The sequence below is a fragment of the Cottoperca gobio genome, chromosome 6 (genome assembly GCF_900634415.1).
Source record: "Cottoperca gobio chromosome 6, fCotGob3.1, whole genome shotgun sequence".
Lineage (NCBI taxonomy): Eukaryota > Metazoa > Chordata > Actinopteri > Perciformes > Bovichtidae > Cottoperca > Cottoperca gobio.
This window is the reverse complement of record NC_041360.1, coordinates 18,654,728-18,682,313: the sequence shown is the minus strand read 5'-3', so window position 1 is coordinate 18,682,313 and position 27,586 is coordinate 18,654,728. Positions and strand designations below refer to the sequence as shown.

At 40.7% G+C, this 27,586-nt stretch overlaps 3 protein-coding genes across 9 annotated transcripts in view; 1 reads left to right on the top strand and 2 right to left on the bottom strand.

Annotated features, from left to right (window-relative positions):
- atp8b4 (ATPase phospholipid transporting 8B4) overlaps nt 1–22,892 on the top strand; it is a 25,904-nt gene extending 3,012 nt beyond the window's left edge. For 2 of the 7 annotated variants that reach the window (XM_029433470.1, XM_029433469.1), the window contains 27 exons: nt 10,689–10,796; nt 13,583–13,641; nt 13,723–13,836; nt 13,943–14,041; nt 14,133–14,194; nt 14,346–14,418; nt 14,611–14,681; nt 14,776–14,855; nt 15,006–15,164; nt 15,258–15,346; nt 15,424–15,620; nt 15,768–15,976; nt 16,237–16,280; nt 16,371–16,536; nt 16,629–16,817; nt 17,040–17,155; nt 17,485–17,649; nt 17,734–17,845; nt 17,935–18,040; nt 18,112–18,250; nt 18,636–18,819; nt 19,178–19,401; nt 19,918–20,001; nt 20,659–20,904; nt 20,981–21,119; nt 21,204–21,334; nt 21,754–22,892. In XM_029433470.1, the coding sequence (XP_029289330.1) occupies nt 10,742–10,796; nt 13,583–13,641; nt 13,723–13,836; nt 13,943–14,041; nt 14,133–14,194; nt 14,346–14,418; nt 14,611–14,681; nt 14,776–14,855; nt 15,006–15,164; nt 15,258–15,346; nt 15,424–15,620; nt 15,768–15,976; nt 16,237–16,280; nt 16,371–16,536; nt 16,629–16,817; nt 17,040–17,155; nt 17,485–17,649; nt 17,734–17,845; nt 17,935–18,040; nt 18,112–18,250; nt 18,636–18,819; nt 19,178–19,401; nt 19,918–20,001; nt 20,659–20,904; nt 20,981–21,119; nt 21,204–21,334; nt 21,754–22,098 (3,657 nt within the window). In that variant the 5' untranslated portion in view covers nt 10,689–10,741 and the 3' untranslated portion in view covers nt 22,099–22,892. Of the gene's footprint in view, nt 1–9,751; nt 9,815–10,519; nt 10,797–11,781; nt 11,841–13,582; nt 13,642–13,722; nt 13,837–13,942; nt 14,042–14,132; nt 14,195–14,345; nt 14,419–14,610; nt 14,682–14,775; nt 14,856–15,005; nt 15,165–15,257; nt 15,347–15,423; nt 15,621–15,767; nt 15,977–16,236; nt 16,281–16,370; nt 16,537–16,628; nt 16,818–17,039; nt 17,156–17,484; nt 17,650–17,733; nt 17,846–17,934; nt 18,041–18,111; nt 18,251–18,635; nt 18,820–19,177; nt 19,402–19,917; nt 20,002–20,658; nt 20,905–20,980; nt 21,120–21,203; nt 21,335–21,753 lie in introns of those variants that run through there. The other 5 variants (XM_029433467.1, XM_029433471.1, XM_029433466.1 and 2 more) reach the window with 5 other exon arrangements.
- LOC115009417 (sulfide:quinone oxidoreductase, mitochondrial-like) lies at nt 791–6,955 on the bottom strand. The gene is given in 9 exon segments (XM_029433376.1): nt 791–979; nt 1,059–1,126; nt 2,428–2,581; nt 2,584–2,616; nt 5,592–5,801; nt 5,901–6,095; nt 6,235–6,288; nt 6,432–6,602; nt 6,757–6,955. Coding segments are annotated over 9 exon segments (1,272 nt in total). The 5' UTR covers nt 6,955.
- On the bottom strand, nt 22,824–27,586 carry galk2 (galactokinase 2). Its single transcript, XM_029433473.1, has 10 exons — nt 27,327–27,586; nt 27,139–27,227; nt 26,610–26,733; nt 26,425–26,518; nt 26,160–26,306; nt 25,443–25,541; nt 25,047–25,199; nt 24,020–24,230; nt 23,519–23,720; nt 22,824–23,097 (listed from the first exon to the last, which is right to left on the bottom strand). The coding sequence occupies exons 1-10, from the start codon at nt 27,374–27,376 to the stop codon at nt 22,890–22,892; spliced, it is 1,377 nt and encodes a 458-aa protein (XP_029289333.1). The 5' UTR covers nt 27,377–27,586; the 3' UTR covers nt 22,824–22,889.

Genomic DNA, 27,586 nt, shown 5'->3' with positions numbered 1-27,586 from the left:
AGGTGTACCAGGCCCAGTCACCTGACGAAGGAGCCCTGGTCACTGCGGCACGAAACTTTGGGTTTGTCTTCCGGGCACGAACCCCCGAGACCATCACACTGTGTGAGATGGGACGAGCCGTCACCTACCAGCTGCTGGCCATACTGGACTTCAACAACGTGCGCAAGAGAATGAGTGTCATTGGTTAGGTCCTCATTTATAACAGCGATGCTCCCTTTAGCCTACAAGTAGTCACCATGACATTATGTGCACATTAATCATTTAGAAAAGAAGTCTTTTGACTTCTGATTCAAAAATATGTCATAATAGCTGTGGCGATTAGTAATAAATCTTTATTTTCTAGAATAGCATGAAGTTAACAGTCTCATGGATTTGATCAGAAAATAAACTATGTTGTGTTCCCCTGCTTTCTTTTATCTACACACACACACACACACACACACACACACACACATACATCTAGATATTTAAATATTCAAGATAACTTAATCAAACTTAGTTTGATTTGATTAGTCATGATGTCCAGGCCACCACTGTGCTAGCCCCTACATGCGTCCTTCCTTTTAGAGAATGCTGGAGATTATGTGCTACTTATTTTCCTAAAAGTTTAGAGAATATAAGTATTAACTTGCAAACAGATGGTGAGGTTTCATTTCATCCCAAGATGTAACAGTTTCCTGTATGGTGCTGGTCCACCCCACAGGCCCCTGAAGTAAGTAAAAAATAAACAAAATTAATAAAATGTGGTATGATTCATTACTACCGACTGTTAACATGTTGTTAAATAACTTCATACATACCGTAGAAGCCCATGCCAATAGAGGTGAGGCATCACATCAGCTTTCATGTGGTACATGAATCTGCTTTCTTTGGCTTGGTTGACGGGGAATGTTTCCAGTGGTTGTCCGTTGTAGTCAAACTCGGCCAGAATCACTGTGTTGTAGCTTGTGACCAACGGACACGAGGTGTAGCCATCATACTGTAAACAACGAGATTCCCGAGTATGTATTTGCACAGTTTCAACCCCGACATTTTTCAAAATCAAAAAGATGACTTACCGTCCTATCTGGCTTCTCATTTTTCATCACTTTGCTGATGCTTCTGTTCAAGATAGCAGTCTGTGCAGCTGAGAATAAGAAAACAAATGGTAAGCTTTGAATTAAATGTGTACATTTTCTTTTTAGGAATTAAAAAGATTAACGATGTCCCAAATTCATCCGTCATATTGTTTCTGTACAGTTTGTACTCCATACTAACAGTCATAGTAGACTGCTTTAGCAGTTAGTTTACACAATGACACAATATGTGCAACAAGTCCATCAAACTGTGAAAATACAGAAACTGAGTACTTAACACAGCACGGGTCAGGAGGTGAACTACTGATGAACTATAGATCAATCAAAGAACAGTCCTCAGTTGATTCATCAGCACATCTGTTATTTACTGTAAACAAGTAATAAACCAAGGACGACCTGATCTGAATCACTTCATTCCTTTAACCCTATCTTTTGTCACTTCTCCAGTGTGAACACACTATCTATATATATATATATATATATATATATATATATATATATATATATATATATATATATATATATATATATATATATATATATATATATGCACGTACAGATCTGCTTAGCTCAGTAAGTAGTATGGATCTGAAAGACGGCATACAAGTTTGCAGACATGCCATCGCCGTAACATAATTTTCTTATTGGGACAAATAATTTAAAATTGGATATTCAGTAGACTAAAAGAAAATGCTAAATGTTTTTACCACCCATACATGCATATTAATTATCCACTTATGAAATGTGGGGTTGCAGGTGGCCGGAGCCTATCTACTGCATCTGCCTAAGAAACACACTGAATAGGTCACCAGCGTATCGCTGAGCTGACACACGCACGCACGCACGGACATTTAGAGTTAACAAATACCAATTACGTCTTAGTTACCTAAGATGGCGAAGATAGCGTTTCAAGTGATCAGCAATTCATGGCGCCATCAGCGGCTACAATCCATTCTTTGTGAATTTGCCCGTGAATGTATGAGCATGATAAGACTAATTCCTTTACTGGTGTCACATTGCAGTTATAAAGTAGTGATTTACAACCCCATGTAATCATCAGTGATCTGAAGTTGCCAGAAACTTCCCATCAGACAGTAAATGACACAAACATGTATTCGTGCAAAACATTTCTTTGGCAAAAGTAATGTTACTCGTAAACTCAAACTCAAAGGTAAACTTAGATTAAGATACAATCCGACAGGTACTGAGAAGTGTCCCTACATTACAAGCTTTATAGGGTGTGGTGCATGTTCTATATTCTTGAATAAATAGGCAATTGTATGCAGCAATAGAGTGCATTCCTGTGTTGAGTTGATGCAATCTTTAAACTACAGACACAATAATCACTTACCGACAGCAGCGGCTGTTCTGATTGTGGGCAGGTTTGTGCAGTCTCCAATCCCAAACACATTTGGATACCTTTTATGTTGGAGGTTGTCTTTGTTGACATCCAACCAGCCAGCTTCATCTGCCAGTTGACTGCCTTTAACCACTAAATTGGGGCGTTGCCCATTGGTGGCGTGACATGAAGCATTTCATACTAAAAGAAAAAGTTTAAGAGTTATTCACTGGAGCCTCTTTTCCCAATTGGACATATATTTAGGTGCAAATGAAGAAAAAAGGTATAGTGTAATAGGTTGTTCACAACATACAGTCACAACAGACAAAAAACAACATAATTAGAATAGAATACATTGTGATGTCATGAGAGGCAGGGTCATAGATGGGAGATACATTCCCTCCTGGTGGATGCAGCAGGGATTACAAGTTGTTGCCCAGCTGTACCATATCAACTGATTGCCCTAGTACAGCAGCTAAAGGGGGGGGGGGAGGAGACAGTGGAGAGAGTAGAGACAATGCCTCAGGGGAAGATAATACAACTAGAGGTTTTGATTTGAATACATGTTTTGTTTTGTTTGTCTGTAAGAAATAAGTTAACCTGTATAAGAACTAAATACACCGAATTTAAGTTTGACAACTACGTTTTGGCTGTCTTCATTTCCTGCACCCACACCTTTAGAGCTCCCAGAGGAAAGCTCCCGACCTCTCAAGACATCACAATGGTGGCGAATGCTAAATAGGAGGAGTGGGTGAGAACGAATGTCCATTACAGATTTGACCATTTGCTTTGCACTATTGGAAATCAGTGAAAACAAGATGGAGGAAATGTTGAAGATATTTAGCTTCTACAGGCTTCTCCCCCTTTGAGCTCCTGTATTCTCACAAACCAAGGGGTCTTCTTGACCTAGCTAAGGAATCTTGGGAGAAACAGCCTTGTCCTCACCGCACTGTTATGGAGCACGTAGAGGCCATGAAAGACAGGGTGGCTACCATTTATCCTATTGTCAGAGAGCATATGGAAAAAGCTCAAAAGGAACAGCAAGTGTCCTACAACCGCCCTGCGCATCCCAGAGAATTCAAGTAAGGGGACCGGGTACTGGTACCCACAGTTGAGTGCAAGTTTTTAGTCACTTGGAAGGGGCCATACGAAATCATTGGAAGAGTGTCCGAAGTGAACTACAGAGTAAAGCAACCAGGAAGGAGAAAACCGGAACAGACTAATCATGTGAACCTGTTGAAGAAGTGGCATCCAGCTGAGATTCTATTAAGTTGTCTACCCCCGAAAGACTCAGGAACACCACCAAAAGGGAACATAAAGGTGGGCCCAGAGCTATCCCCCCAGCAACGCCAAGAGTGCATGGAGCTTGTTGACCGTAACAAAGATGTGTTCTCGGCTAAGCCAGGCACGACACATCTCGCGCTACATGAAATTCGCACTAAGCCCGGTAAGATTGTCAATCAGCGGCCCTATAGAGTACCAGAAGCCCATAAAAAAACTATTCGAGATGACATTAAAAAGATGCTGGAGCTAGGATATATTGAAGAGTCCCATAGTGCCTGGGCGAGCCCTATTGTGCTAGTCCCAAAACCTGATACAACGACTCAATTCTGCAATGACTTTAGGAAACTAAATGAGGTGTCAGAGTTCGATGCCTACCCCATGCCCCTGGTCGATGAACTAATAGATCGTCTAGGAATGGCTTGCTTCATCACGACCCTTGACCTCACAAAGGGATACTGGCAAGTTCCACTTACCCCGGCATCCAGAGAGAAAACAGCCTTTGCAACAAGCGAGGGGCTTTTCCAGTACACCAAATTACCATTCGGTCTACATGGGGCCCCTATAACCTTTCAGCGGCTGATGGACCAGGTCCTGCGACCACACAGAGTACGCTGCGTCCTATTTAGATGATATAGTGGTACATAGCACAGATTGGGAAAGTCATTTGCCCCGTGTCCAAAAAGTCCTAGAGGCTCTTTGTGTAGCAGGTCTCACAGCAAATCCCCGCAAGTGCAGGCTAGTCTATAACGAAACTGAGTACCTTGGATACACTATAGGCCGTGGCCTCGTCAAACCTCAGTATGCTAAACTGAGGGCCATCCAAAATTGGCCACGCCCGGTATCAAAGAGACAGGTGAAATCTTTTGTAGGCCTTGCCAACTACTATAGGCGCTTTGTTCCTAACTTTTCAGATTTGATTGCCCCCCCTAACAGATCTGACAACTAAGAGAGAGACCCGAATGGTGAAATGGACACAGAAGGCAGAGGAGGCCTTCTCCAGCCTGAAGAAGGCCTTATGTTCCCACCCAGTGCTGACGGTCCCAGACTTCAACAAGGAGTTTGTTGTTCAGACTGACGCCTCAGAGATAGGTCTTGGGGCAGTACTCTCCCAGGTGCAGAATGGGGAGGAGCACCCAATCCTCTACAGTAGTAGGAAGCTATTGCCCTATGAGAAAAGATACTCTACGCTGGAAAAAGAATGTCTGGCTGTCAAGTGGGCCCTTGAAACCCTTCGCTATTATCTCATAGGGCGTAAGTTCACACTGGTCACAGACCATGCCCTGTTGCAGTGGATGGCAAGGAATAAAGAAACAAACAGTCGCGTAACAAGGTGGTTTCTCAGCCTACAGGCATTTAATTAATCTGTTGTTCACAGGGCAGGTCGGAACCATGGGAATGCAGATGCCCTGTTCAGAAGAGACGTCCTGTGGGATTCTTCCACCCACCGGGAGGCCTCAAGCCAGGGGAGGGGGAAGTGTGATCTCATGAGAGGCAGGGTCATAGATGGGGAGATACATTCTCTCCCGGTGGATGCAGCAGGGATTATAAATTGCTGCCCAGCTGTACCATATCAGCTGATTGCCCTAGTACAGCAGCTAAAAGGGGGGAAGGAGACAGTGGAGAGAGTAGAGATAATATCTGAGGGGAAGAGAATAAAACTAGAGGTTTTGATTTGAATACCTGTTTTGTTTTGTTTTGTTTTGTTTTGTTTTGTTTGTCTGTAAGAAATAAGTTAACCTGTATAAGAACTAAATACACTGGCTTTAAGTTTGACAACTATGTTTTGACTGTCTTCATTTCCTGCACCCATACCTCCAGAGCTCCCAGAGGAAAGCTCCCGACCTCTCAAGACATCACAACATGTAAAAGCTACTGTTGAGGTACAGTATTACCTCAATCACGTTGGTTTCGCCTGGTTTGTCAAGATTTTCAAACACAGCTTCTTGCTTGTCTGCCCGCACTTCAATCAGGTTTTGCCTTAGATTCACTTGTAGGTCTCGCTGTTTCACAATATCCCACAAAGAGTCAGCATATTTCTTGATCCCAAAGAGCACAGGTAGCGAAGTGTTGTATATTATATTGGCCTTATCCCTTTTTCCTGTCTTGGATAGAAACATAAAAACATCTTCATTTACTTTGGAGAACCACACTTGATTGTTTCAAAGGTAGAACATTATCATTACATTCTGAAATGTAAGTACTTTTCTGAGAAAGGCTTCTGTTAGATACATGATCTTCTGTGGCGCTCCAGCACATTTCACAGGAGTATTTGGGAAAGTGAACACAGCGTTGCCCTCTTTGAAGTCCTGCAGTGCTTTCCACGTTTTGTCTACAGTTTGAACCGAGTAGTTTGACCCAATCTTTGGCTGTTCAAATCCTTCTGGCAGTCCTTTGATCTAAATATAAGAAGAGTGTAAGTTTCCTTGGGTGTAATTGAATATATTGTTCTGTCAATCAACTAATCGATTAGTCGACCAATCGTTATTTGTATAGAATGGCACATGTTTACTATAAATGAACAAAGCATTACTTCACCTTCTCATAATGGAGTTGTAAACCAAGTGCTACAATCAAATACTCATATGAGATCTGCAATGTGAAAGAAAGTCTAAGTAAGGCTAGATGCACATAGATCATCATCATCAATTAAAACTACCACTCAATGCCAATGACACATTATTAAGCAATTTTATAACTTCAATACATCAAACAGTTTCCTAAAGCAAACTTACTTCACTCCCATCGTCTGTGCGGACAGTATTTGTGTTTGGGTTTATTTCCTGAACTTTAGATTTCACCCATTTCACTCCGGACGGCATAACACTCGCAGTGGAACGACCTGATGAGGTCAAAGTTTTTGCACCAGCACCAACCAGGGTCCATATAGGCTGATAGTAGTGCATCTGGGAAACAAAATGTTTTACAAAACAGTGAAAAATACTTTAACAAAAAAATACAAACATAAATTCACAGCTGAATTTGTAGTTTGAATCGTTTTCTAGTGATACACAAATAGAGGTGCAGCTAATGCAAATCCTATTTTCTCTGGATCCTTGCCTCACTCGGCTCCACAACAGCTACATTCTCAGCTCCCATCATCCTCTTCATCCGTGCACTCATTGAAATGCCCCCACTTCCTCCTCCGAGCACAAGCATTTTGTAGTGCTGTCTGGCAGAGGCACAGCTGCTTGTGTGAAAATGAGACATAGCAATGCCTGAGGGGCGGCACTGCCTCAGACGACGCAGTGCAGCCATTCTGTGTCTGAAAGAAAAACGGGTCATTTTAGTTCACAACAATTCAGTTATAGTATCTGCTACTCAAATGTACTAAATATGTCAACAATCTGCAATTCACATGTGGGTGCTCCACATTTACATTTTGACTATCAGGAGGGAGACAATAACTATAGTTTTGCCATTAGAGTAATACTGTAAATAATCCAAGTGGGGTTTGGTGGAGAGTAGATTCTAGACATCTTAAATATTTAGTGTTCTGACATGCACTAATGTAGCTAATGTAAAAAGGGACCATCCAAGACAAATTGATTTGACTAAACACACATACCCACAATCACACAACAAAATATGTGCAGGAGCAAATTCCCAAAGGTGAACAAGTCTTTAAAATGACTTGACAAATTGTGGAGTAAAAGTTAGCATAAAAGGCCACCTGCTTTTAGTGAGAGATTCTGACTTTGACATACAACGCACTTCTCAATCTATGCCATATTGTGACAGAAGCCAGAGGCCCTTATAGAAGTAACACAACTTATATTGGGGCCACAACAACCAGAGTTGAACCTTTGCTGCTGCATGCTGCGTAATCAACTGACAGAGCCTCCCCACAGTAACGTCGACAAAGACAAGACTTGTATGATACTTACTTTGACCAGTCCAGCAGCACTACTGTTCTCCGCCCGTTTTAACTCTCTGTCTGACCGTCAATTTTGACAAAATCCGGGATAACAAAATCCAACGACCTACTTCCACTCGGTAAAGAAGGTAGGACTTCCACAGCCTGTGTGAAGGCAGCTCACCCCCACGTGAAGTTCACCTCGTGAACTTGCAGTTGAGCCACCGTTGGAGTACAGAACGTTTATCCCGCCTCCTCCATCGTTCCACCAATCAAAAGTGAACATTATTATCTGCCAGTTCGAAGGGTCAATGTGTGATGCCTAGAAGTTTGTTGTAATACCTGACCACAAGAACGTGTTTCACCTTTACTACTGGGTCGATCAAATCTGAAGTTAGTTTTAAAACAGAACACATTTATATCACTATTAATCAGTATAGCTGGATTCCAAACAGCACTCACAGACTAGTGTTTACTGCATTGGTCTGCCACCTTTTCACCATTTGAAATATGGAATTCATCATGTGGTTTACGTAACAATACACATATGGCTGACCTTTGATCACTATGTGTTGTTGCACATTATTTTCTCATTATGGAGCTGCTGATTACAAGCTATTATCAAATACTGATATGATATCTACACGAAAACTGTTTAAAAAGTTCTCCATACAATTTATTATATGTCTAAAACCAACATTGCCATGTTGATGAAACTTTAAAGACTTTTTGGAGGCTGCAGTTTGTGGTGATATTGATTTATATTGCCTTACACCAAGAGGTGTTTCCATTTTTTTTCACCCCTTTTATGTAAATGAAGGTCCAATTACAGTAATAAATACTTTGTAGATAAGTAGATAAAAGCCTCTCTTTTTTTGCAATTAAGGTATCCATCCATCCATCGTCTACCGCTTATCCGGAGTCGGGTCGAGGGGGCAGCAGCTCCAGTAAGGAACCCCAAACTTCCCTTCTCCGGGACACATCCTCCAGCTCCGACTGGGGATTCCGGAGGCGTTCCCAGGCCAGTGAGGAGATATAATCTCTCCACCGAGTCCTGGGTCTTCCCCGGGGTCTCCTCCCAGCTGGACGTCCCTGGAACACCTCCCTAGGGAGGCGCCCAGGTGGCATCCTTACTAGATGCCCGAACCACCTCAACTGGCTCCTTTCAACGCAAAGGAACAGAGGCTCTACTCCGAGTCTCTCCCGGATGGCTGAGCCTCTCACCCTATCTCTAAGGGAGACGCCAGCCACCCGTCTGAGAAAACCCATTTCGGCCGCTTGTACCCGCAATCTCGTTCTTTCGGTCATGATCCAGCCTTCATGACCATAGGTGAGGGTAGGAACGAAGATCAACCGGTAGATCGAAAGCTTTGCCTTGTGGCTCAGCTCTCTTTTCGTCAAAACGGTGCGGTAAATCAAATGCAATACCACCCCCGCTGCAGCGATTCTCCGGCCAAACTCTCTCTCCATCATCCCCTTACTCGCAAACAAGACCCCGAGGTACTTGAACTCCTTCACTTGGGGTAACAGCTCATTCCCTACCCAGAGTAGGCAATCCACCGGTTTCCTGCTGAGAGCCATGACCTCAGATTTTGAGGTGCTGATCCTCATCCCAACCGCTTCACACTCGGCTGCGAACCGATCCAGTGACAGCTGAAGGTCTCAGACCGATGACGCCATCAGGACCAGGGATTGGATGGCCCTCAGAAGTGACCCCCTCACCCCATACTCTCGCAGCACTTCCCACAGAATCACCCGGGGTCTCCAAGAAGGCCGAATACTCCAAATTGCTGTTTTGTGGCATAGGCACAAACAATAGTCAGAGTTTTCCCCCCCATAACCTGAAGGTGTAGGGAGGCGACCCTCTCATCCACCGGGGTGAACTCCAACGTAGTGGCGCTCAGTCGGGGACTTGTGGGTATCCCCACACCTGCCCGACGCCTCACACCTTGGGCAACTCCGGAGAAGAATAGAATAGAGTCCAACCCCTATCCAGGAGTACGGTTCCAGAGCCAAGACTGTGCGTAGAGGTAAGTCCCACCAGATCCAACTGGTAGCGCTCCACCTCCCGCACTAGTTCCGGCTCCTTCCCCCACAGAGAGTTGACGTTCCACATCCCTAGAGCCAGCCTCTGCTGCCCGGGTCTGGTCCGTCGAGGTCCCTGACAATCACTGCCATCCGTGTGACAGCGCACCCGATCCCATGAGTGGTGGGCCCACAGGATGGATGGATGGGAGGCACCACGTAGCTTCCTCAATTAAGGTAACACTATATAAAGTGACCGGCAAGTTATATTGTCAGCCAATAATAGTGATCATAGTAATAATAATAATATATTGATAATCATTAATTTACCTTTAACCTGTTTTGTATCGCTTTAGTGGTGGAGAAGTACACAGGCAAGAAATACTGTATTACAAGTAAAAGTCATGCATTCAAATGTCTTACTTAAGTACAAAAGTACTAGCATCAAAATATACTTAATGTACAAAAAGGAAGTACTCAATGTGCAGAATGGACCATTTTTGATGAATATTTATAAAAATAATGTATTATTTAATTATATTTACTGATGTATTAATATGTACTTTATTGAATATTTTCTTCATCCAAAATAATACACCTTAGTTTATTTATTGATTGTATTTTGTATTATTAATCTGAGTCTACAAAGTTATCAACTAAATGTTGTGGAGTTAAAAGTACAATATTTATGTAGTGGTACTCAGTAATATAATGTACTCAGTTATTTCTGGTGAAGCTTAATCAGAGCCAATTCATAATTTTAGCATCACAAGTGTATAATATGATTGTATTCAATGTTTTCTTCATATGGTGCGAGAGAAAGAGACATGCTCATTGCAGCCGCGCACACACACACACCCACACACCCACACACCACACACCCACACACATCTCCCTGGTGACTCCAGCCTCAGCTTCATGTTGTCGCTCTTTGTTTGTAATCATCAGTTGGGTGATTTCTCTTCAGTCTCCACACAGATCTCTCGGAATATCGTGATTGCTCGTTGCCTGCCTGCAGCCATTTTCACATCCTTACACCATCTGCTGTCTTCTTTGTTTGTTATTTACACGAGTGCATTAATGTCTGGTGATTTTTTTAATTATTGAGGAGGACGGTAACAGGGTTTACTACCGATAAATCTGCGGATGTGGAGCTTGAAATAAATGACAGGATACATGGAGACAACACAAGAAAGCGCACGTGACAAACTTGTAGGAGGTAAGAAACCACCATTTATTATACACACAAACACTTCTTTTGAAAATGAGGTAACTCTACACCTTGTTGCTTTGTGTTGCCTCACCTGGGATCTTTTGCTAAGGAGACACTGTTCACTAGGGAGTACCCTGCTGCTGCGTACACCAATAGTTTAATTAAAGTTGCTCCTCTGAAAAGAAAAGAAACAAGATACCACTAAGTATGTTTTTTTGTGTTCCTCGGATGTAAGACCAATGTCATGTAGGCTACGTATTATTAGCAAAATTAAGTTATAACTCAAAAGTACTCATAAGGGGAAAAAAGGCTCCTGTGAATATTATAGGTTACTATTATATTATATTATTGGATTTTAATTGCTGATGCATTGATGTGTAAATGCAATTTTATTGTTGCGGTTAGTCGAGAAAATTTGATCAGTTTTATATACAGTTGGCTAAAACAATAACATGCATCAGGTTTTATGCTCATTAAACAGTAAGTATGTAAAAGCTCCATCTGTAAAGTGACTGCTAATTAAAACTGTCAAATACATGTAGTGAAGTGAAAAGTAGTTTCAGAATAATTTGTATTATTTTATTGGATTATAGTCATTCATCATCATTGATGCATTAATGTGTTCATCACTTTAATATTGCAGCTGGTAAAGGTTTTATTTTTTTAATATAGTATCTTGTGAATTGCCCCCTGGGGAGCCTTATCTTAAACTATAATAATGCTTCAACATCTAATTTATTTAATCATATTTTGTATTAATAATCTAAATCTGCAAAGTAACTAGTAATTCAAACATTCAAATAAATGTAGTAGAGTAAAAAGTACAATATTTGCCTCTGAATTGTAGTGGAAGCATAAAGTATAATAAGTATAAAGTAGCAGAAAATGGAAATACTCAGGCAAAGTACCTTAAAATTGTACTTTAGTACAGTATTTTAGTAAATGTACTCATTAGTGATGTTCCTCCTCTGATTCTTCACATGACATTTAGGGAAACCCTCGGGAGTTCCCTGGAGAAGATGACATTCTGGAAGAGAAATATTCACATTGGTAAGACGGTTTTATTTCTCGATCTAAAACGATGTAGAGGAGAACAACAGGAACAACTGGAGTTTAACTGGTTGCAGTTTCTAATTTTTTTGTTTTAAATATCCTCAAAATAGCTAAGATGGGACCTGCACAGATATTGTGTTGTTCTCCTTTTGGAAAGAAGCATTTCCTGTAGCTACAGGCACTGATCATTTAAAAGCTTCCTGTATTGATTTTGGACCCAGGAGGAAAATTATCTGAATTTTTTCCTGAAACATTTATGAATCACTTCGCTGTAAGCTGCTCATACTTGCAGTCTTGCTCAAGAAAAAAAAAGCTCCTTCAGAAATCAGTATGTTAAAAAACAAGCTAACTTTGTGCTTGCTGTATTACAAAAATAATTAAATGATTAAGCAGACCAAAGCCTTTCTTAATAATTAATTGTCATAGTAACTGATAGCAGGACGAGGCCAGCCTGTGGTGTAAGAAGGTCTATCCTGTTGCACCTCTGTGCATGTGCGTTATGCATAATTCAACAATGATTTAACCTTGTTAGGCAACAACAGCTCTAGCAGTCTGCTGCTTCCGGCTTTTCTCTGTGTTGAAAGTTTAAATTGCTTTGATAAATGGTTTTGTCATATTGCAGATGATTTATTGCTTGTGAGTTAATGTTTCCTGTTGAAACGGTTTAAAGAGCGTGACTTAGAATAATAATGAGCTTTAATGCATCACTTTGATGAAGAGCAAGTTCAGACAGAGTTCACGTGCCACAGACACTATTACAGTTTGTATTTATCAAACCTATGAATTAGATTCACACAAAGCTCAAGTTTCAATAACCACATTTAGGTGACATGCTGGATTCATGTGCATAAACAAAGGCTTACCCATCATTGGTGTATGATACAGTGGGAAAAGAAAAGAAAGGTAACAAAAGAGTAATGTCCAGCAGAGTTATGCACTTGTGAATCTTAATGCCATACAAGTAAACAACAGAAATAGCTTTTAATATCCATTGAGAATGGGAACCAAAATGTGAGACATAAAGGCATGGCTGGCTGGAAGTAGCATGTAAGTTATGCGTAGCTGTGACATGTTATCAATTGCCAATAATTGGTAAACTTTACATTCGAACAAATGGGTAACGTTAAAGCCTTTAAAGCAATACTTCCACATATGCCTTGCTCTTTTGCTGAGAATTACATGAAAAGATCGATGCCACTTTCACGTCTGTCCACTAAATGTTGATCTTTAGCCAGGAGACTTAGTTTAGCATAAAGACTGGAAACAGCTAGCCTAGCTCTGTCCAACAAAATCTGCCAACTAGCACCTGGCAACTAGTCTTAGTTCATATGTTGAGTGAAATGTTAGATTCATGACTGAGAACAGACAGGCACAACGTTTAAAAAGGCATACAATGGGTCATAACAAGGCAGGTGGCATGCTATAGCTGGGATAGCACAAAAGGCGGCCTGGCAGGAACAATGGCTAAACAGCACATAGGCCTACTGGAGAGCTGAAGAGGAAGTTGGGAGTGGGTTTGCAGGTGAATGTGGAGGACAGGTGACACACTGGGACACACGGACAGGAAGGGAATAGCAGCTGCTGAAATAACAAGAGGTACTTCAGAATCAGAATTTGGTTTATTCTTCCAATGGAAAGTCTCACTGCTACTTTAAACATAAAAGTATTATTTTTATGTACTGTATGTGTACTTTTATTGCCTTGTCTCTAGATGATGACCATGTGTTTTCTCTATGTAGAGAAGGAACGTCATGTAAAAGCCAACGCACGGGACTACAATGACAAGTTCTCTTATGCTGTAAGTAGACCTCAAAATGACATCACAATTGTAGGCTGGGGTTATTTCATCAGTGCTGTTTTTGAATTTGCGGTTCTTCAGGACAATCACATCAAAACCTCAAAGTACAACGTCCTCACCTTCCTGCCCATCAACTTGTTTGAACAGTTTCAGAGGGTGGCAAACGCTTACTTCCTAGTGCTGCTGATACTGCAGGTAGGAGAAACTGTGTTTGTGGGCATATATTCGCTTTTATGAATGCATTCTTTTGGCGGGAGATCGTGTGAAACTGAGTGAGCTAACCTGCTTTTATTTTTTCTAGTTAATTCCAGAGATTTCCTCTCTGTCGTGGTTCACAACCATCGTGCCTTTGGTGTTGGTGCTGGTAATCACAGCCGTGAAGGACGCCACAGATGACTATGTTTGTGCAATTATTATTGTCGTTTACAGCCCTTCTAAATGCTCCTCTTATCTCATATGGTAAAATTATTACCCCTTTTTTCAAATTTCAGTTCAGACATAAGAGCGACCAGCAAGTCAACAATCGGCAGTCTCAGGTGCTCATCGGGGGAAGGTACTTTATATCTTTATTTATCTTTCTCCTTTAGATGCTTTGTGTAACTGCTGAAAAGTCAAATCACATGCTCAAATGATTATAAAGCCCACTGTGTATTCAAGGACATTTATGTGGTTTAATTATATGTGTATTGTTTTTTAATTCCAAGTTTGCAGAATGAGAAATGGATGAACGTTCGAGTGGGGGATATCATCAAACTAGAGAATAATCAGTTTGTTGCTGTGAGTAAAATCTGTGGATTGATTGTTTTCATGCTGCCGATACATTTTTTGTAGCTCTTATTAGAGGTTATTCAATTTTGTCTCTCATGTTCACATATAAGAGCGGTTGAGGTAAAAAAATTAAAGGTTTCTTCTGGGATAATCAGAAGCCTTTTCCTACCACTGATTCTTTAATATTGGTTTTACACACAGGCAGACATCCTCCTCCTCTGTAGTAGTGAGCCATATGGACTGTGCTATATTGAGACTGCAGAGCTAGATGGGTAAGTGCTGCAGTAAACTGCTTTACTTTTACATTTCTACATTTCCACATCACCAAAGAAGACACATATTTGTTTTCCCTTTATCACCAAACAGAGAGACAAATCTGAAGGTTCGTCAGGCTTTGACCGTCACCTCAGATTTGGAAGATATTACAAAACTGATGGACTTTGATGGTGAGATGACACTTAACATATTATTTTTATATTTGTGTAAATAAATCACTTGTGGACACTTGATGACAGGCTTTCTATCGACTTGACTTGTGACTTTGTTGTGTGAATGAGCACTGATGTTGGTAAGACTGCATCTGCTTTATTCCTCAGGAGAAGTCATCTGTGAGCCACCAAACAACAAGCTGGATACGTTTATAGGGACTTTATACTGGAGGGACAATAAACACCCTCTGGATAATGAGAAAATGCTGCTGCGAGGTTGTGTACTCAGAAACACTGAGTGGTGCTTTGGGATGGTCATCTTTGCAGGTATCATTTTTTAATTCTTTTATTTTGATGCTTTCAATCTTAAACCCTCTTGTTGTTAATGGTATTTCAACACATATTTCATCCCTCCAACAGGTTTGCAAACCAAACTCATGCAGAACTGCGGAAGGACTCAATTTAAAAGGACAAGTATCGACAAACTGATGAACACTTTGGTTTTGTGGGTAAGTTGTTGCTTTTACTCGGAAGATATTAAAACGACAAAAATTGTCACAACAAAAAGTTATTATCTATATTTCAGATATTTGCCTTCCTCATTTGTATGGGAGTTATTTTGGCCATTGGAAACACTATCTTGGAGAGCTGGAGTGGGAGAAACTTCCAGGTGTTTTTGCCGTTGGATGAGTTTCAAAACAGTGCTGTTTTCTCTGGCTTCCTCACCTTCTGGTCCTACATCATCATCCTCAACACTGTCGTGCCCATCTCACTGTATGTCAGGTTAGGACAAAGTATTTCCAAAAAGCTATATAACTATTCTGAGAACTGTTTATATTGTTGCTCTGACAAGGTCTAAAAGCATTATATACTGAGTATCAATTTTGCAAAGGATTTCCCGATTAAACGTATGGTTAAACCTTCCTTCAGTGTGGAGGTTCTGCGGCTAGGCCACAGTTACTTCATTAACTGGGACTGGAAGATGTACTACAGTCAGACGGACACTGCGGCAGAAGCTCGCACCACCACCCTGAACGAGGAGCTTGGCCAGGTGGAGTTCATCTTCTCCGACAAGACTGGCACCCTCACCCAGAACATCATGGTGTTCAGAAAGTGCTCCATTAATGGCCAGACGTACGGTATGGAACACACACCTCTTTCATGTGTGTTTTAACAGTTTTCATGAACTGGTTTGTGATAGTTGGATAATTCACTGATCATTAAAACAACAAGGAAGTTTAGAAAATGCAAATTTCTATAATTAGATTTGCCTTAAAAATGGTCAGATTTAATCTATTCGATTTCAGGGCAAACATTTAGCAATCAGCTGTTTCACTCTAAAACCAAAAGTGTCAGTTTGATATTTCTGATATTTAATTAACGTTTATTTGTCTTTTAGGTGACGTCTATGATGAATTTGAGCGGAAGGTGGAAATTACAGAAGTAAGTGACTCTAAATAATAACAAATTCTTAGCTCTGTAACAACACTGATAATAAAATAACAACTATTTTAATGGTTCATGTGCCTTCAGAAAACAGCCTGTGTGGACTTTTCCTTCAACGCTCTCTGTGACAGAAGCTTTAAGTTTTATGACGGCAGCCTGGTCGAAGCCATCAAGCTGGAAGATCCTGCAGCACAAGAGTTCTTCAGACTGCTGGCTTTGTGTCACACTGTCATGCCAGAGGAGAAGAGTGAAGGTAAACTGTGCACACGGTCCAGAAGTAACAGCACGACAGAGATAACTGAATACATTGAAGAGGTTCTGATAGATGTTTCTGTTAACATGAAGGACATTTGGTGTACCAGGCCCAGTCACCTGACGAAGGAGCGCTGGTCACTGCGGCACGAAACTTTGGGTTTGTCTTCCGGGCACGAACCCCCGAGACCATCACACTGTGTGAGATGGGACGAGCCGTCACCTACCAGCTGCTGGCCATACTGGACTTCAACAACGTGCGCAAGAGAATGAGTGTCATTGGTTAGGTCCTCATTTATAACAGCGATGCTCCCTTTAGCCTACAAGTAGTCACCATGACATTAAGTCTTTTGACTTCCGATTCAAATATATGTCATAATAGCTGTGGCGATTAGTAATACATCTTTATTTTCTAGAATAGAACATTCTGTTCTATGTATTTGTTGTATGAATGCAAATAGAATCAGAAAAGTTATGTTGTGTTCCCCTGCTTGTGTTTTATAGTGAGAAACTCGCAGGGCCAGATTAAACTCTACTCCAAAGGAGCTGACACTATTATCTTTGACCGTCTGGATCCATCCAGTGAAGAGCTCATGTACACTACCTCAGAACATCTCAGTGTAAGGGTTGTTCGATTGGATAACATCACTCAATGTCTACATTTTTAAATAAGTGCACTTTGCATGTAAGTACATCTGTATTTATAGTCTCATAAAAATCGATAAACCAGAGAAAGTATTAAAAACTTCAGTGTGCTAACATAATGATAGTAGTAATGTAAAGTTGATAGTTCTGTCAACATTTCAGAAACAGCTGGATCGAGGTTGTATTTGTATCTCTACTAATATTAGAAGTATTACACTTTGTGTCCTTTATGAATGTAATGTAATGTATAACGTGCACAGTGCCCTGTACAACTGTGCTTGTTTTCCAATCATGTTCTCTGCAGGAATTTGCTGGAGAAGGGCTTCGAACATTAGCTCTGGCCTACAAAGATCTCGATGAAGATTATTTAGATGTTTGGATGAAGAAGCTTCTGTTCGCCAGCACTGTAATTGAGAACCGCGAGGATCAGCTCGCTGTCCTCTACGAGGAAATCGAGCAGGACTTAAAGGTAACATTGACACCTTTTTGTTTACATCCTTGAAGCGAACAAACTCATTCAGCCTCTGCTCCTCTGCCTCTGTCCTGGTTGAAGCTTCTAGGAGCCACAGCAATAGAGGACAAACTTCAGGAAGGAGTCCCAGAAACTATCGCCTGTCTAAATCTAGCCGACATAAAGATCTGGGTCCTCACAGGAGACAAACTAGGTAACATGATTCACCTGAAATCCATTTTTGGACTGATAGACTGATACTGTGAAAAGCTGCAGAGATGTAAATTGTGTCAAATATTTCAGAGACAGCGATGAACATCGGCTACTCCTGCAACATGCTACGAGACGACATGAATGAGGTGTTTGTTATCTCTGGCCACACACTGCTGGAGGTGCAGCAGCAGCTCAGGTGAGTTTATGTCATTCAGTATTTATAAACATGCTAAAAATGTTGGTTAACTGACTTTCCTCTCTCCTCAGGAGTGCTAATGAGCACATTCTCGGCCTGAGTCGGGTTGGCAGTGCAGGAGATGAGAAGGCCAATATGCTTGCAGATGACTCTGTGTTTGAAGAAACCATCATCGCAGAGTACGCCTTAATCATCAACGGACACAGTTTGGTAAGATACTCAAATGTCTCACATTATATAGCATTTTCCTTTGTTGGAATGAAAACTTTATCATCGGCTTGTTTATATTTTGGTAGTAATGCCTGCAGGTTTGTTAAACGGTGAGTATGTTGCCGAGTCTGCCTTCTCTGCTGACTGTGCCGAGTCTGTAATGAGCTGCTGTGCTGCTGAGGGCCCTCGGCTCTATTACATTACTCATTAACATCCATTTCCTCACGGAGGAGCTGCTCCCTCGCTGCGCCATGGGCACGATGCAGCAACAGCTTGATGAAAACGTTACATTGAGCTGTTGCTTGGTGTTACCTCTGCAGGGGGTTGACGTTATAGGACTGTAATGATTAGTTTAATAGATGTGATGTATGTGTTCTCCCTGTAGGCTTACGCTATGGAGCCACAGCTGGAGCATGTCTTGCTGGACTTGGCCTGTTTGTGTAAAACAGTCATCTGCTGCCGGGTCACTCCGATGCAGAAAGCCCAGGTGGTGGAGCTGGTGAAGAGGCACAAGAGGGCCATCACCCTGGCCATTGGAGATGGTGCCAATGATGTCAGCATGATCAAGAGTAAGTCTCACTCAGAGACCCAAAGCTAAATAAAGAAACATTTTTTTACAGCATCATAACATTTTAGTAGCTAGATTTAGTGTCCGTCTGTGTAGCTGTCCACCAATTTTAAAGTAACATTTCGAGCACAGTTTGCAATATTTAACTACAGCGTTGGAGGGCGCTTTATGTTTGATGTGTTAAAGGCACAGTCAGCATGGAGGTACATTATATTTGTTATGTTTATAGTGTCTTGTAAGCCCATGTGGGCCGGGAATCTTTTGCATCTTATCTTATGCATGACGTTTTGTAAAATTACTGACTTACTTTACTTTTAGTTTCAAAAGGCAGTGATCCACGCTACATGTTTCTTCCTCAGCTGCTCACATCGGTGTCGGCATCAGCGGTCAGGAGGGGATGCAGGCAGTTCTGGCATCAGATTACTCCTTCGCTCAGTTTCGGTACCTGCGGCGGCTCCTTCTGGTGCACGGGCGCTGGTCCTACTTCCGCATGTGTAATTTCCTGTGCTATTTCTTCTACAAGAACTTTGCCTTCACACTGGTGCACTTCTGGTACGGCTTCTTCTGTGGTTTCTCAGCTCAGGTAAGAATACTGTATACTGTAATACATATTTTACATTCTAATTTTGGACGATAACAATCCTGTTAATAGAATAATTGTCCGCACACTGACAAATAGCTGATGAGTTCATGTGAAACACCTTTTGCCTTTTCCCTCCCTTCTCCTGATTGTCCGGTTAGTCTGTCAGACTTACATGTTCCGTAAGTTCTGCTGACAATGGTCTTTTGACTGAAACATTCACTTTTTGTCACATGGAATAAATTAATAAATGGATTATTTTTGCATCCTAAAGCTTTTGTAGGCCTGAAGGGAGGTGCTGGGTTGAATACCTAATACATAATACAAAATCTAGCTCACTCTTGCCGGTCTCTACAAGGTTGCCTACTCTAGCTTTAAGAGCCTTATCTACTTGTCAGTCTGCGGGCAGTTTTACTCTGTTGATTTTGGCTACACAGACCTCACCTGACCTTTAAAAAAGAAAAGCCTGGATTTAAAGGGCACAAACCCTTTCACATGTTCATGTCCTTTATTCCACAGACTGTGTATGACCAATGGTTCATTACCCTCTTCAATATAGTCTATACGTCTTTACCAGTCCTGGCGATGGGACTTTTTGATCAGGTAATATTTATATGGGCAATATTAAATTAAACTAACTTCCTTTTAAATTTGGACTGAATTCTATTTTTCCAGCACTCTCTAATGGCAACCTGCTGAGCCATCTTATACTGTACGTTTTCTTTTCAAGATAATAAGTAATACAGGTGAATATCTTATTGCTGTACAACTCTTTTATTGTGTAATGATAACCGCTAACCTTATTAACCCACATCCATATACGATAAATGTACATCTATCATACTGAATTTACCATCTGACATACAACTACGAGAGAGAGAGAGAGAGAGAGAGAGAGAGAGAGAGAGAGAGAGAGAGAGAGAGAGAGAGAGAGAGAGAGAGAGAGAGAGAGAGAGAGAGAGAGAGAGAGAGAGAGAGAGAGAGAGAGAGAGAGAGAGAGCTTAAAAGACATTATTTAACATTTAACACACCCCCCCCCTCCATTAATAAGTAAAAATAAGCGATAAAGGCTGTACATTATAAATACAGACTGTTATAAATAATTACAAAAGTAATTTTACAACGCTGCAACATTGACCACTGTTTCTGTTTTATGGTTTGAAAGTTTGGATTGTACCATGGAGCCATCATTGCTCTCCCCTATCTTTACTATTATATATAATAATATCACATAACTCTCATGATATCTGTCGTCTGCAGGATGTCAATGACCAGAACAGCCTTCGCTACCCGAGCCTCTACAAACCTGGCCAGCAAAACCTTCTCTTCAACAAACGCCAGTTTTTCCTGTGCACGCTGCAGGGGATGGGCACATCGTGCCTGCTCTTCTTCGTTCCCTACGGAGCCTTCTCTGTCCTGGTGAAAGAGGACGGCTCTCATTTTTCCGACCAACAAGCATTTGCAGTTACCATAGCAACATCCTTGGTCATTGTCACGAGTGTTCAGGTAAGAGAATAAACAGACAAACGGTGTTGATTAGACAATTAAACACTATGTCCACAATGCATGTATCTGTTCCTAGATTGGACTCGACACCCACTACTGGACAGCCATCAATCACTTCTTCATATGGGGAAGCCTGACCGTGTACTTTGCTGTATTATTTGCAATGCAAAGTGACGGCATGTTTGGCGTCTTTTCGAGTATTTTCCCGTTCATAGGTAAGTTTGGCTCATTTGGATACATGAGAAAAAAGTAATGCTGATGCATGGAAATTGAGTATAAAAAAATGTGTATGTCTTCAGGTGCGGCACGTAACTGTCTATCAGAGAAGAGTGTGTGGTTGGTCATTCTGCTCACCACTGTGGTGTGTGTTGTGCCCAGCTTAGCAGTCAGCTTCCTGAGAGTAGACCTCTTCCCAACTCTAACAGATAAGGTACAATAACTTTGAAGTTTATCCCATGGCTGTATTTCAGTGTTAATTGAATATTTTAATGTGATTTACTTTATACTGCTATACACTTTGACTGCTTTTCAGATTAATATTTTACAAAGAAAGATGATCATCTTATATAATACAAATTATAAGTGTTTTTATTATAAAAGAACACACTATTTAAGATTAAACTAGCAGTTTCCAACCTTTTTGACTTGTTACGTTTCAGAAATCTGTAGGTTGTTAGCAGTTTTATCAAAGAGACATTTGTACTTTTAGTTTTTATACTTCTAAGTACAATTTTCTGATAATACTTTTAAATGCAAAGTACTTGTAATTGAGTATTTCTACATGGTGTTGGTACTTTTACTGAAGCAAAGGATCAAAGTGCTTCTTCCTCCTCTGCTGTATTTTGACAGGTTCGTCATCTCCAACGGTTCAGAAATAAGCAAGGGCCTCAGGAGCAGAACCTGAGGAGAGTACGCCGGACGAGCTCCCGCCGCTCTGCGTATGCCTTCTCCCACCAACAGGGCTACGGAGAACTTATAACCTCAGGCAAAAACATGAAGGAGAGCACAGTGTCTTCTGCTTGCTCTCCCGGAAGGACACCACACAGCCCCACCTGGATAGAAAATATGTTAAAGAGAAAGAACGAAGTCTCTTGCATCTCTGATGAAAGAACGGGAGCACCAGAAAGAAGCAGCAGAGCAGAAAGATTCAACAGCACACCGACGGGACTCAACCTCTCACTGACTAACAGATAGTGTTAACTCTCGGACACCATATGCGTGGTTCCCACAGACCAAGCACACGTTATGAGTGTCCTTCATTTGGGTGAATTTATGCTGTAACCTATCTACACATGCTTACCTCATTTTTTTTTTTATTAGTGTGAATGTGGATTCTGTTAAATGTTAAAGGCCAATCAAAATATGATCTTGAGGCATGTTTAATGTGCGAACTCAGCCCAACAACAGCCGGTATATTTTTAGGAAACGATTATGTAGTGAGAGTTGCCAAAATTAAAGACATTTTTGTCCTCCTGTGGTAACTGAGTGGTTGGTACATTTACTAGATTATAATTTAATAATCTGATTGAGATTGGGACATTTCAGTTTCTTAAAATGAACCTTTATTTGTCACAAACATGAGCAAAAATAAAGCCCCGAGCACCGGTACAAAAAACGTTATTAAAAAGACTTCCGTCTTTAAAGCCTAAAAGAAAAAAGAATGATGGATTTTATACAGCAGCACAAATTAAATCTGTTCTTTTCTGAGCTAAACAATGAGACATTGAATTAACTGTACAAAATCAATTTATTACAGAAACCTTCATGTTTTTAAAACACTAAAAAGCATATTCCCTTTGTAAGAAATAATTCACCCTTTATATTCCCAAAAACAATATGTAAAGAGTAAAGCAAGGTTTACATGTTGGATTATCTTGTCATATGTAAGTGCATTCTGAATCAACTGAGATTGAAAAATATATATTTGACTTCCCACCAGTATGTCTTTTAATGAATGATTGCTGTATGAACAGACATGAAGTATTTTACTCCTCAAGGAAAATTGTAGCTCCTCCGCCTGGCTTCGATACAAACAAACTCTGTTTTTCCATCGCTGCTCTGCGTGGATCGGGGAGGAAGTAGGCCTCGCTCACTGCTTGTAAGAAAGACTCCACCTTCTCATCGGGAACCATGGAGACAGCACAGCCGCCCCAACCTGCTCCTGTCAGCCGGGAGCCCACTGCCCCCGACTTCCTGTAACCAAGATAAACAAAAGCTGTTAAGTCAGTATTTCATTAAAGACAATATTTCTGAATCCACTGTTCACAGGGCTCTATTTATTACTGACCGACGAGGACTAAATATACATACAAGGATAAGAGGTCCATTTACGTCCCAGTTTCTTCTTATTCTTATGTTAAGCACGTATAATATTTACGGTATTTATTGTTCAGCTTGTCAGCATGCTAACATTTGCTAATTAGAACTAAGTCTGACTTTATCATCTTCTTTTTGTATACAATAGTTTAGTATGTTGATTTCTTGTATACCAACAGCAAAAAACTGTATACTCAAAATACAAGGCCCCTCAGACTGAAACAGCTAAATGGAACTCAGCCCATCTCTAACTAGGGTTTTATTTATTACTAACATTTTATTTGCCTTCTGTACTTACAGACATATGTCCACCAGTTGATCCAGTTCAGGGCAGCTGCACTCATACAGGTCTCTGCAGCTTGCATGGCTCTGGTTCATCAGGTCTCCCAGTACCCGTACGGATTCGGCAGGTTCAGAATCACACACGCTCTTAAACCGCAGCACCCGCGCAGCTTCACCGTACACATGCTTGGCTCGCTGATACAGCTTGAAATGAGTCACTGAGAGAGAGAGAGAGACCAGTTACCGTCACCAGAGCCTTAAAGCCATTTTATAACTGACCAGCAGTCAAAATGACAGAAAAACAAAACAAGTCTCAATAATATTATTATTCAAATTCATATTTCAGAAGCTTTTGGGGACTATTACGAGAAAACAGCTTATCAATTACAAATGTGTCAGTCATTGTTTAACCTACAATCCACTAATTGACTGCTGTGGAAACGATTTGTTTCAGACTTGATTCAGTTCTGAAATATAAAATAAAAATACTCAGATGTTTCTGTGTACTGTTGCTCACCATGCCGAGTGTTGGCGCTCAGCAGCTCTGTGGAAAACTGCTCGGAGGTGACGTTCAGCACCTTGCAGATCTCCTCTCGGCTGTACGGCTCAGGATGCAACACCTCGTCCACCAGAGTCAGCATCTCCTCCAGGGAGGCTTTCAGCTCCGTCTGAACCTGCACCAGCTTCAGAAACCTGCTCGAGTCCAGACCTCGCGCCTGGGCCAGCACCTGAGTTCACATCCGCCAAGACATTGAAATGTGAGATTATTTGCTCTTCTCTCCACTTGAACTGTATTGATATTTGCATATATTTGCATATATTTGCTGGTCATAACGTTTGCCAGTAAGGAAACTACACACTCTCCTGTTACGAAGTACATTTCTTCACTGCGTGGTAAATCCTTAAAATACAGTCATTTTATTCAAAATAAGTGTTCTTTTAAAAGTGACACAACATAAATGCAGATTATATACTTAATTAAGTCAAATGCTGTAACAAGGGAGGCATAATTACATAATCACAACAAGTCTATGGGATTTGTTCATTTTCATTCATGCCTGATGATGCCTAAATTACATGATAATCCATTTTATAGTATTTCTGTATTCAGTTCTAATGGTTCTTTCCACTCAAGGAGATTTTAATGCTTTAAAAAAACCGTATTTGGAGATTTCTCATCATGTTTATGGGTAAAAATATTTATGTTGACAGGTTCTTATTTGAAGAATGAAATCAATCAATATCAATATTCAATATTTATTTTATTTAAAGTGCAGGATCACCATGCAGCATGGTCCCATGAAGAGCTCAAGGTCCTACAGGTTACTGATGAAAGACTCGTATCATAGGATGTACATTGAATATGAAGTGTATTAAAAAGTGACAAATAAATAATTATTGTACCTTTTCAGTTTGTTTGATTTGATTAATTTTGGAGTAGAGTGTTTAATTAAGAACAAATCTAAATACAGAGAAATGGTCATAAACTTTGTCATTTTTCCTGTTCCATAAATCAATCTTTCCACTGGACAGGATCCCTGTACCTTTGTGGCGATTCGACACTCCACCACACGGATGTTGAAGTGAGAAGAAGCAGCTTTGTTCATCTCCACGCAGCAGTTGGAGATCACAAACACGGCTCCATCTGGGAGCTTGACATCAGTGGCACGCAGAGGCTGGAACTCTATCAGCTTTGCCTGACAGACAATACAAATAAATAAAAGTAACAAAACAAGCAGTAACTGTTGACAACATGGACATTTTTAAACATTGAAACAAAAACCATTATTCAAATCACTTATAAGAGACTTTACAGCTAAACACATACATCTATTCTTGCATTCTTCTAGACATCTATTTAGTGTAGTAATGGTTTGGATGAACAAATGACCCTGATCAACATATCTGTTCCCAAATGTACTGAAGGGAGATCGACATACAGTTCCTCTCTCTGCCAGGAATGAGATGGACTGGTCCATGCCGCCTCCCTCTGTGCCAATGTAGCGCTCACTTTTGGCACATATCTCCGCCAGTGCCACCTGGAGGATTACAGGGTATAATGTGAAAAGGACTACATAGAACATTTGAGAATGACAAATCTTATATCGACTACTGGCATGAAAGTTAAGCACATTAGAGGTTAGTTTTGACGTTAAGAGTCACATTTGCTTTTGCAGTTCTGAGGTCTTAACACTGGATTCCTGTCTGTCGAAGCATTGACTTCAAAATTCTCCTGTTGATTCATAAGGCACTGAATGGTTTGAGGCCAAAACACATTTCTGATCTTCTGCTACATTATGAACCATCAAGACCTCCCAGGTCGTCTGGGACGGATCTGCTTTCTGTCCCCAGACAGGCAGTCTTACACTGCACTGTAACTTTAATTCTTGTATTTTATACATGCCTTGTTCTAGTTGAGCTTGATTTAATTCTCTATTATCTTGGCTCTTTAATGACTGTTTTAGTTTTATTTAAATGTCCCTTTGTAATGTGTTTCTTATGCGCTTCGTCTCAATGCTTTTGTTGTTGTATTTAAAGCACTTTCAATTGCCTTGTTGCTGAATTGTGCTATATAAATACACCTCCTTTGCATTGCCTATATGAATATATATGAATAGTGTTTTGAAATGAAATGCTTGTATTGTAAAGAATTTTACCTTGGAGAGGGACTTTTGATTTGCCTCCATTGTTACGAGCCCGGCACAACAAACTAAGGCGCTAGAACTGGAGAGGCCGGAGCTCGGAGGAATGGTTCCATCTACGACACACGACATCCCTGCTAAATGAGCAATCCCAAACTTCTCCTGTAAAGACAAACACAACAGGAAGAATAATTCCATTAACTTGGGGAATGTATCACTTTACTAAAGAATTGCATATTAGATACTTAATTTTCACGAATGAAGAATACGTAGACGTTACCTGAATACCTTTTACTCCACAGAGAAAATAATAATGCCACTTTGGATTCTCTCTGTCGATGGAAATGTCCTCTGAACATGACACAGTGAAATCCCTGCAAGCAGATAGTGGATACTGTACATTACATGTATCTTAAGCTCCTGAATTAAACACAATGTAAATAGTCAACAATGTTCAAGCCTTACTTGTACAGAGGATTTGCATTGGCCAGTTTGATTGTCCCTGAATTGTTTACTGAGACAGCCGCGAGGATGCTCGGTTCAATGGCCATCGGGAGAACAGAATAACCACAGTAATCGATATGCTCTCCTATTAAATATGAGAACATTAAACAAAAAAGGATTATCATTAGCAGAAGCCATTCATCTAACAATTAATACAAACATGTTTGAACATGGGGCAAATAGTAAAAATGTGTCTGAAAAAACATTTTCACAGCAGATTTAAATAACGTAACATTCATATTCATATTAACTTTGTACAGCAACATTAGCCCAATATGCGATAATTGTCAGCACACTGTCTTAAAGGGACAGTTCACAAATCTAAAAAAAATAAACCTCACAAAAATCTTAAAAACATATTTTTGCTCTTAACTGTTTAACTATTTATGAATCTATTGTTTTGGTGTGTTAAAGGAAAACTATGTATTTTTGATTTTGGGATGAACTGTACATATAAATCAACTAAATCCTATTATATACATGGAATTACCTATTAGATTGACCCTTCCAGGTGCACATGCATAGAAGAGAGGAGATTCTCCATACTTTGTTTCGAAAGTATTTTTCAAGTTTTGCAGCCTGTAAAGAATTACAGATGCAGAAATGAAGTAAGTAGTATTACATGCGTTTCCTCATCCCTGTCTCACTGACAACCAGCATATCTTCCTTCTAACTCACCTTTCATTGGCAGTAATCACAGTCTTTAATTTAGGTGGGAGTGTGGCCATTTCTACCCGTTTAAAATAACTCTGAATGTACTACGTGTAGTCAGACAGGAGCGCTCAAAGCTGTTTGCAGATCCTGGCTGCGATCAGCTGACTGTCACACGAGGATCCCGGATGTCGAAGCGCTGAACTGCGGTCAGCAAAATTGCTAGATGTTACAGAGGAGCTGATTCTGAAACAGTCAAGGCTGCAGCAGCATAAACACGGAAGTGT